Raw genomic sequence first — 10,785 nt, forward strand, 5'->3', positions numbered from 1 at the left:
GGGCTATTTAACACATGATACTATTCATTCTCCCAGGTCATGAATTTGTCTTTTCTGTACAGGTCGCAACTCAAGGTATTTCATCGTGAATTTTTACACACATGTGAGTACATCCTTGCATACATGCATATATTTTTAGAATTTTTTGAATCATAAAAGTTTGAAATTAAATTTTTCAAAAATAAAGGCCTCCATGAAGCTCGGCCTCCAAAACGCCTCTCTCATCCCTAGCTAGCTAGCTTCGTCTTGTGCAATTGCTAATCCGGTGAGTTTGTACGCGAACTAGTAGTAAATAAACAAGAGACATAATATTTGACGGCTAATGGCCCATGACGTGCCTTTGTTTATTGCTTTGACCTGGTGTTACAACGTACAGGTACCTGCTACGCCTAATCCTTTCTTTCTTTCTTTTTTGCAGGGAACCACCACGTCGTGGTCAATTCCAACAGTCAATCGCTCTCACGCGGTTCCAGCAATCTGTGTTTTCATCATAAGTAAATTATAATGGACACTCCCATTGAAATTATCGTTGTATCGTCGGCAACCAGCATCGATTCCGGGCCGGCACTTCTCGTAGTTTTCTCCCCTGCCAATCTCTTCGAGCTTCACAAAGTATGAGCATGGTGGCGGTGCACCTGTCAAGTGTGTTCAACGGTCTCAGAGGGCTATTTCAAGGGAGCAGCACGCCGGGGCAGCTTGCTTCTGTGCCGGAGGAGAGCACCACCGGCTTCACGGATGCTTTCAACCCGCCACTCAACTCCTACCGTGAATCAATCCGGAGCGTCAGCATCGTCTGCTCCGAGTGGCGCGTCAGATCGACTCTCTCCGATCAGAGCACATCCACTGACTCCAGCGGCTCTGGTGCCTCGAGGTCCAACACCTCCAGCTACTCCTCGGCATCCGTTGGGGCAGCGGACTTGGGTACGAGCGAGCTCACCAAGATTGCTCACAGAATGGTCAGCGACGGTTACACCCAGCGCATGGTACGAGCATTCCACACCTTATCTCTCACAGAAACAATTGGCCCAGACCCTGCGCTGAAGAATTGGTCCATCGAGCTCGACGTCGACTGGGTTCTTGATTCACGGCTGCAGCTCCGTCTCAAACGGGCATCAGCTAATTGGCTCCAAGAATTGGTCAAGAGGTGGATCCGAGCTCTCACCATAATTGTCTCTGGTATCAACGAAGTAAACCTGGTCACGAGACGATGGCGGTCCCATGAGGCGCTGGCTATCGCACGGTTTGGCAAAGCGAGTATCTCAGCAATGCTCATCGTTGTCGGCACCATACTCGATGCTATCGAGGAGGATAAGCTTCAGGCTGTCCTACACATGTATATGTGCGTCTCCATCGCATCATACATGAGTATGATGCCCGTAGTCTCTTTGGAAGCCCAATGCATTTTAGATGAGATAAGCATCTTGTTGAAGACAGAAGAGAACCATGCCACTCTGCCCAGTTTCTTTGGGCTTGCTTCCGCGAAACGGTTGGCGGACATTGGTGTAATACCAACTTCCCCGACCTGTTTGCCGAGCTTAACGCCTGCCCTGCCCGCTACCGCCATATTAGATGGCTGTGCGTAGAGGTTCATGCCTGGACGCTTTGGAACATCCGTAATAAGCTTGTTATTCAGAAGGTCCCCCTTCGTCGTGCGACTGACGTAATTTTCAAACTGTGTGGTTATCTGCAGCTTTGGCGGCCGCTTAGCCGCCCCCAGGACCGGGGCGTCATCACCGCCCTCCTCTCCGATCTCCGCTCGATGGCGCTCCGCGTGGCTCCCCCGCTGCCACCTCCTCCCCCTGAGCCTGACTAGACCGCCTGGCGGCCATGTGGTTTGTGACGTGTGTTTTTTGTGGTTTTAGAGCTTGTTGTGCTGTGCCCTCAGCTTTGACCCTATGGTGTACTATTTTGGCTCCTGTGGACCTCCGTGTGTGTGTGTTTGCGGTGTATTGGATTGTGTTGGATGCTTGTTGTGTGGTTGGCTTTATAATATAAAGCGGGGCGAAAGCCTTTTTCGGTAAGACAGAAGAGAACAGGTTAATTCAGGTCATTTCGAGCACGATGATGGACATTAAGATGCTCCCCAAATACGACTCGTGGGCCATCGACAATATTGCACGAAGCGGAGGCGGAATTGACTGTAAGATTCGGTTCTTGGTGAATGGCATACTGTCGATGAGGAAAGCATATGCTTCAACGCTCGTCTGCACAAAGCCAGAATACCGTAAGGCTTCGTGATGCCATAGATGATACAATCGATTATCTGAAGGATGAGCTTCAGAGAAAATCGGATTTGTTCCAGGATCCAAGCCTCGGCTGTATATTCCTGCTCAACAATTCCTATTTTGTTGCTCAGGTGATGTCTCAGTCTCACCCATCGGGAATTATACTTACACTTGAATGCAAGAAGTACATGGATTTCTATCTTCTTTCTTGGGGACATGTGTTGTCTTGCATACCGAAATATAATTCTCCCGGACTTCTACGTCGTTGGATCAACACTTCTCCTCTAGCTAAATTCGAGTCAGCATTTCATAAAACGTACCAGACTCAGAAGTTCTGGAAGGTTCCAGACCCCCGGCTCAGAGATGCGCTGCGGAGAGCCATCATCGAGAGAGTTATTTCAGGTTACCGTGACTACCTGAAGGAGCAACCAGAGCTAGCTGAACAGGTTAGCCGTGGAAGCAGCAGTCCCGAGGTTTTGGAGGAGATGCTGGGAGAGCTATTTGAAGGATGAAAACTATTTGAGGCATCGGCCAGAGTCACCCGACAAATAAGAAACCGGAGTTGTGCTTTGTGGTTGTATTTCGAAGTCCTTCTTTTTCCTTTTCAAGTGGAGTTGTATACTTTTCTTGCAGATGTGTTATTTTAAATTTTGTGGAGTTTTATACTGACCTCTGTTGGTTGCTTAAGCGTAGGATACTACATCAACTGGTCACATTCTCTGTGTGCGATTTTATTTGATGTCCTGACTGTATGCCAAATACTTTTGCATTCTGCTTCTGCGTCAATTTCAATGGTAGACTTCCTAAAAAAATTATTCATAGACTACCTCGAATAACGAAAACACTCTTAGATAATTGACATGTTTAGTTTTGAGTATACACACCATTCTATACGCATATATCTACATGTAGTTCAGTAAAACATGATATGTAGCAGTTAAACAAAGTCCATTTTGATAGAAGAATGAATGGACAGATATATATAGAAGGATTTTCAACATACTTTCATGATTAAGAGGTGCTGGAACTCATTCGTGCTTTCAGCAAAGTGCACTTTGATGTTATCAGCTCTTTTCGACCACCCAAAGTTCTCAGTACAAGTGAAGCACCGATATAAACGCAGATCAACAATCAATCAACAAGCAAAACAGGTACTGAACTGGCATACCAACTATACCAGGTCACGACAGAGCACACAACAAGACGTACGTACACAGACACATGTTCAAAACTTTGGACGGGCCGAAAGTAAATTCCAAGCTCAAATCAATGTGGGAAATCTGGAGCCAGCTGCCAGTATGGGTCACTCACTGTGAGGAAGATGTTGAAGGATTGCTCGAGCCTCACGATCCAGCTGCCAGCCTAAGTGGGAGCCAGCGGGTTCCCTGTGGTGTAAGCCTCTCCTGTGATTACAGTCTTGTTCAGATCAGTGTTGGTCTCCTGAGTGCTGACGGGGAAGGACTCCTCGACGGCGGCCACCTAGGTATCATGCCCAGCCTTCTCCCGCTGCGTCCTCCTCAATCGTTGCCACCGTGCAGAACTTCCTCCCTTTCCCGCGTGACACGAAAACAAGCAGAAGCTGCAACGCAACACAGACGCCAAGTAGCTCGGCCTAGCCGCGCAGCTCGATTGGGCTGCTTGATCTGTTCGCACAGGAGCTTGCCACGCCTGAGCCGGTCGGCGTCGTCGGCACTAGGGCGTAGTCCTATATATCCCTTACGTACAACTGCTGGCCATGGTGTGGTCGTCATCTCGCGGCTATGGTCTGCACCCGGGTCCAGCACTTGTCAGTCGCCGTCAGGCGGATCCGGCAGTAGGTGTTTTTTATAAATTATATTGGGAGCTCCCATCGAAATTATCAACGCACCATTGGCAATTAGTGTTGATTCAGGGCCGGCACTTCTCTCATAGTTTTCTCCCCTGCCGATCTCTTCGAGTTCCACAAAGTAGAAGAGTAGCATAGCATCCATGGCGGATCACCTGTCAAGAGTTCTATTGCAAGGAAGCAGCAGCACAGAGGGACAGCTTGCTTCCGTGCCGGAGGAGAGCACCACCGGCTTCACGGATGCCTTGGGTCCGCCGCCCAACTCCTACCGCGACTCAATCCGGAGCGTCGGCGTCGTCTGCCCCGAGTGGTGCATCAGATCGAGACTCTCCTCCCAGTCCGGTCAAAGCGGGTCGAACTACGACTCCAGCAGCTCTGTTGCCTCCAGGTCCAACAACTCCGGCTACTCCTCCGGCTCCGCGTCCGTGGGCAGAGCAGGCTTGGGTACGAGCGAGCTCACCAAGATTGCTCACAGAATGGTCAGCGATGGGTACACCCAGCGCATGGTACGAGCATTTCACATCACATCTCTCATGGAAACAATTGCCCCGGACCCTACGCTGAAGAATTGGTTCGTCGAGCTCGATGTTGACTGGGTTCTCCAATTACGGCTGCAGCTCCGGCTCCGGCTCCAAAAGGTGACTGCATATTGGCGCCAACAATTGGTCCAGAAGTGGATCCGAGGTCTCACCATAATTGTCGCCAGTATCAAGGAAGTAATGCTCGTCCATGAGGCGCTGGCTGTCGCACGGTTTGGCAAAGCGAGTATCTCAGCAATGCTCGTCGTTGTTGACACCATGCTCAAAGGTATCGAGGAGGATAAGCTACAGGTTGCCCTGCACATGTACATGTGCGTCTCCAGCACATCATACATGATTATGATGATGCCCGCTGTCTCTTTGGAAGCCCAACACATTTTCGATGAGATAAGCGTCTTGTTGAAGACAGAAGAGAACGGATTAACTCAGGCCATATCCAGCACCATGATGGACATCAGGTCAAATTATTGTGACAACCCGTGGACTATTGAGATTGCACGAAGCGGAGGAAGAGTTCACAGAAATATTCGGTTCTTGGTGCATTGCATACTGTCGATGAGGAAAGCATGTGCTTCAACGCTCAACTCTGCACAAAGCCAAAACACTGTAAAGATTTGTGACGCCATAGATGAAACAATTGATTATCTTAAGGATCAGCTTCTGAGAAAATCGGAATGGTTCTTGGATCCAAGGCTCAGGTCTATGTTCCTACTCAACAATTCCTATTTTGTTGCTCAGGTGATGTCTCACTCTCACCCATCGGGAACTAAACTTACACCAGAATGCGAGAAGTACATGGATTTCTATCTTCATTTTTCTTGGGGACATGTGTTGTCCTGCATACCGAAATCAAAGTTTCCTGGACTTCTACGTTGTTGGATCAACACTTCTCCACTAGCTAAATTCGAGTCAGCATTTCATAAAACATACCAGACTCAGAAGTTCTGGAAGGTTCCGGACCCCCAGCTCAGAGATGTGCTGCGCAGAGCTATCATCAAGAGAGTCATTTCAGGTTACCGTGACTACCTGAAGGAGCATCCAGAGCAAGCTGAACAGGTAAGCCGTGGAAGCAGCAGTCCCGAGGTATTGGAGGAGATGCTGGGAGACCTATTTGAAGGATGAAAACTATTTGAGGCATCGGCGAGAGTCACCCGACAAATAAGAGACCGGAGATGTGTTTCGTCGCTGTATTTGGAATTATTTCTTTCCTTTTGAAGTGAAGTTATATACTGAATTCCGTTGGTTGCTTAAGCGGCGGATACGGGATACTACATCAACTGGTCACATTCTCTGTGTGATTTAATTTTTTTTGAATTTATTTGATGTCCTAACTGTATGCCGAATACTTTTCCATTCTGCTTCTGCGTCAATTTCATTCATAGACTTCCTCTGATAATTGTCACGCTTAGTTTGGAGTTTACACAGCATTCTATACACACTTAATTTCATCTAGTTCAGTAAAACATGATATGTAGCAGTTAAACAGAGTTCATTTTGACAGAACAATGGATGGACAGATATACAAAGATTTTCAACGTACTTCCGTTACATGATGAAGAGGTGATGGAACTCATTCGTGATTTCAGCAAAGTTCACTTTGATTAATCAGCTCTTCTCCACCAGCTGAAGTTCTCATCAAGAAAAGCACCGCTGGTTAACAATCATCAATCGTCAGTAAACAAAAGAAGCACTAAGCTGGTACCAACTAGTATTACCAAAACCATATGTACAAGCAAAATTTAGGGACCTGCGTTGCTATCACACCAAAATTTAGAGACATGGTATGGTAGTCATTAAATCTGAGAACAGTTTTGGATTAACCGGGTGTATTGGTTTGGTTTCTGCTGACAGGTTCGTTTGGTTCGGGTGTTAATAGGTTGACTCTGAAAAGAGTTTGGTTCAGTTTGGTTTCTTATTGCAAATGGTTGGGTATGATCGGTTATAGGCCTGAACAGGTCAAGCTCCAAAAAGTTTAGACCCATAGTCCATGCCCGGTTGTTGACGTTGGTTCGGTTCGTAATTCTCGAGCCCATCAGACCTCAACAGCTGCCGCTCGCGCTTGGCGCGTTGGCCCCGCCTTCGCCGGAGCAGCTTGCGCGTAGCTCGCTAGCCCCGCCTTCGCAAGAGCTACCATCGCGCGCGGCTTGCCGGACTGGCCTCCATGGCCACTGCCGTCGAGCGCCGCTCACGCGCGGCTCTCTGGACCTGCCTCCGTGGCCGCCATCGTCGCGCGCGGCTTGCCTGATTGGCCTCCATAGCCGCTACCGTCAAGCGCCGCTCACGTGCGGCTCCTCGGCCCCGCCTCTGCGGTCACTGTCATCGCGCCGCTTGTCAGACTGGCCTCCGGAGCTTTCGTCAAACAACCTGCAGGCGTCCTGGAACCGACCGGACCTGCCATAGGACGCGGCGAGCGCGCGGGACATGAAGACGCCGCCGAGCCACCCGAATCTTGTGTAGGGAACCCGCTTGGGCCGCAAAGGCGTGGCGGAGCGCGAAGCAGAGCGCGTAGGAGTCGAGCGGGCCGGCGGTGGCAGCGCCGCGTTGCGTGAGCGCGAGGGCGGGGGGACGGAGGTGGGGTGTGAGGAGGAGACGGCGGTGATCAGGGAGTTGAAGCAGAGTCGGGGGTGTGCCATAGGACAATGGTTATTATTACTACTCGGGGGTGTTTCATCTGCTCCATTGATGACGGCGGATCTCGGCGGCGTGGCGCAGTGGAGACTCGGCGCCTGATGAGCGGAGATGGACTCGCGCAGGAGGGTGATGCTGCTTGGCGTCATGGTGGCGTCGGCGGCAGTTGGACCGGCCAAGGTTGATGCAACAGTACAGCTCTGAAGATGGGTTCGTGGCAGGTGGCTGCGGCGGCCTCATACCCAGCAGGGGTCCTGGTTGAGAAGCACGCCGGACTGGTGGGTGCCCATACCCGGCAGGCGTCCTGGGTGGGACCTCAAGTCTTTAGATGGTTATGTTTGGCTGCGTGGTCTGTTTGGTATGAGGCCCAGACTTTCAGCGCCCCTACATCATCTGGATAGGGATAGCGGCAGTTGTTGCTTAGTTTGGTGGCTTTAGACTTATTGTTGTATGACTTTGTACGGTCTTGTCAATAATTAATAAAGTGGCCGTATGCATCGTCCAGATGCAGAGGCCGGGGGTCGTCCTCCTTTTCTAAAAAAAATTACTACTCGAATGGTTTTCAAACCATTCCAGCAACTGGCTTCAACCACAGGTAGGCACTCAGTTTCAGTTCGATTGGGGTGGAAAGTCAAGCTGGTTTTAGTTTTGTTTGGGCTGACATAAATATAAACTGAGATTAGTTTGGTTTGGGTTGCCACGTTTATTCATGCAGGTTTGGTTGAGGTACGGTTTAGTTCTCAAACTTTTCTCAGATTTAGTCGTCATCTCGCGCACCCGGGTCCGGCACTTGTCAGTCGCTGTCAGGCGGATCCGGCAAGAGGTGTTTTTAATATATTATTATGCGAGCTCTCGTCAAAATTATCGATGCATCGTCGACAATTAGTGTTGATTCCAGCCCGGCCCGGCACTTCTCATAGTTTTCTCCCCTGCCAATCTCTTCCAGCTTCACAAAGTAGGAGCATGGCGGACCACGAGTATACGAGTCTCAAAGTCCTATTACAAGGTAGCAGCACGGAGGGGCAGCTTGCTTCCCTGCCGGAGGAGAGCACCGCCGGCTTCACGGATCCGGAGGGTCAGTGTCGTCTGCTCCGACTGGCGCATCAGATCGGCTCCCTCCCGTCAGAGTGGATCCACCGACTCTGCTGCCTCGAGGTCCACTAACTCCGGCTACTCCTCCAACTCGGCGTCCGTCGACGCAGCGGACTTAGGTACCAGCGAGCTCCGGAAGATTGGTCACAGAATGGCCAGTGACGGTTACACCCAGCGCATGGTACAAGCATTCCACAACGCATCTCTCTCGGAAATAATTGGACCGGAGCGTGCACTGAGGAATTGGTTCATCGAGCTCGACGTCGACTGGGTTCTCGATGTATGGCTGAAGCTCCTTCTCCACGAGGAATCTGCGTATTCGCTAAATAAATTGGTCGAGAGGTGGATCCGAGCTCTCACAGTAATTGTCGCCAGTGTCGACGAAGAGCTGGTCACCAGCACCACCATCAGTGACGCGCCAGCGGCCGCACAATTTGTCACAGCGAGTGTCTCAGCAATGCTCGTCTTTGTCGATGCCATCGTCCAGGTTAACGGGAAGGAGAAGCTACAGGCGATGCTACAAATGTATATCGCCGTGTGCAGTGCATCGTATGGCATCTTGCTGATGCACACGGTGAGTTCAGATGCCCAAAGCATTTTGAACAATATAAACAGCTCAATGGACAGAGAAGGGAACAGGTTAATCTAGTCCATATGTGACACGATGGTGCAGGTGAGGCGGACACTCATGAAGGATGACAACTTGTGTGCCACCGAGATTCTGGAAGGAGGAGGTGAGGTTCACAAGAACACCGAGTTGATGGTGGATTACATAGTTTTGATGAGTAAAGCACATGCTTCAACACAAAAGAACTCTGGACAGAGCCACAACACCGGAAAGCTTGGAGACCTGATACATTACACAATTGATTATCTGAACAATTTGCTTGTGCGAAAATCAGAGCTGTGCTCGGATCCAAGCCTCGGGTATTTGTTCCTGCTCAACAATTCATATTTCATAGCACAGACAGTGTCCAAGACATCGGTATCTTTAAATCCTGAGCTGTGGGGAGGACACCAAAGAGGATTTAAATTGAATCCTCAATGTGAGACCTAAACAGTAGCAAAATCCTAACTAAGCCTAGCTCATCCATGAAGAACTTTTATCGGTTGAACCACGATGTCAAGAATTCGGTTAATTCCGTATGCAATTCCCTTTGTCCGGCAATATGTTATTTGCCCGAGATTCGATCGTCGGTATCTCCATACCTAGTTCAATCTCATTACCGGCAAGTCTCTTTATTCGTTCCACAATATAAGATCATGTGGCTAACTCATTAGTCACATTGCTTGCAAGCTCTTTAAGATGTTGTATTATCGAGAGGGCCCAGACATATCTCTCCGTCATACGGAGTGACAAACCCCAGTCTTGATCTATGCCAACCTAAGAGACACCTTCGGAGATACCTGTAAAGCACCTTTATGATCACTCAGTTACGAAGTGACATTTGGATACACACTAAGTATTCCTCCGGTGTCAGGGAGTTACACTATCTCATGGTTTAAGGAACATATACATAACATGAAGAAAGCTATAGCAAATAAACTAAACGATCCGATGGTAAGCTTACGGTTGGGTCTTGTCCATGACATCATTCTCCTAATTATGTGATCCCGTTATCAAATGACAACTCATGTCTATGGTTAGGAAAATTTAAGCGTCTTTGATCAATGATCTAGTCTAGTAGAGGCTCACTAGAGACACTGTGTTTTCTATGTATTCACACATGTATTTAAGTTTCTGGTCAATACAATTCTAGCATGAATAATAAACATTTATCATGAACAAGGAAATATGACAATAACCAATTTATTATTGCATCTAGGGCATATTTCCAACAGTCTCCCACTTGCACTAGAGTCAATAATCTAGTTTATATAGTTATGAATCTAACACCCATGGAGTCTTGGTGTTGATCATGCATTGCCCGTGGAAGAGGTTTAGTCAACGGGTCTGCCACATTCAGATTCATATGTACTTTGCAAAGTTCTATGTCTCCATCCTTATCATAATTACAAATGGAGTGTTGTCAATGGCAATAACTCCAGTGTTGTCACAAAAGATAGTCACTGGATCCGATGCACTAGGTACTACGCCCAGATCGGATATGAACTCCTTCATCCAGACTCCTTGCGTTGCTTCTGAAACAACTATATACCCTGCTTCACATGTAGATAATGTCATGTCGCTCTGCTTGGAACTGCACCAACTGACCGCTCCACCATTAATATGAATATGTATCTGGTTTGAGACTTAGAGTCATCCGGATCTGTGTCGAAACTAGCATCAACGTAACCCTTTACGCCGAGCTCTTCGTCGCCTCTATAAACGAAAAACATGTCCTTAGTCCTTTTCAGGTACTTCAGGATATTCTTGACCGTTGTCCAGTTATCTACTCCCGGATCACTTCGGTACCTCTCTGCCAGACTTTTGGCAAGACACACATCATGTATGGTACACAGCATGGCATACATT

The 10,785-nt window shown here is 48.6% G+C and overlaps 1 protein-coding gene and 2 pseudogenes across 1 annotated transcript; all 3 read left to right on the top strand.

The window, feature by feature from the left end:
- Positions 1–620: 620 nt before the first annotated feature.
- On the top strand, positions 621–2,737 carry LOC119361399 (annotated as a pseudogene).
- A 1,456-nt stretch (positions 2,738–4,193) lies between these two features.
- Positions 4,194–5,711, top strand: LOC119361400 (exocyst complex component EXO70A1-like). Its single transcript, XM_037626625.1, has one exon. It carries the CDS (start codon positions 4,194–4,196, stop codon positions 5,709–5,711), a length of 1,518 nt encoding a protein of 505 aa, XP_037482522.1.
- Positions 5,712–7,772: 2,061 nt separating this feature from the next.
- On the top strand, positions 7,773–9,366 carry LOC119361401 (annotated as a pseudogene).
- The last annotated feature ends 1,419 nt before the right edge of the window (positions 9,367–10,785 follow it).

This window comes from Triticum dicoccoides, chromosome 2B, assembly GCF_002162155.2.
Source record: "Triticum dicoccoides isolate Atlit2015 ecotype Zavitan chromosome 2B, WEW_v2.0, whole genome shotgun sequence".
Lineage (NCBI taxonomy): Eukaryota > Viridiplantae > Streptophyta > Magnoliopsida > Poales > Poaceae > Triticum > Triticum dicoccoides.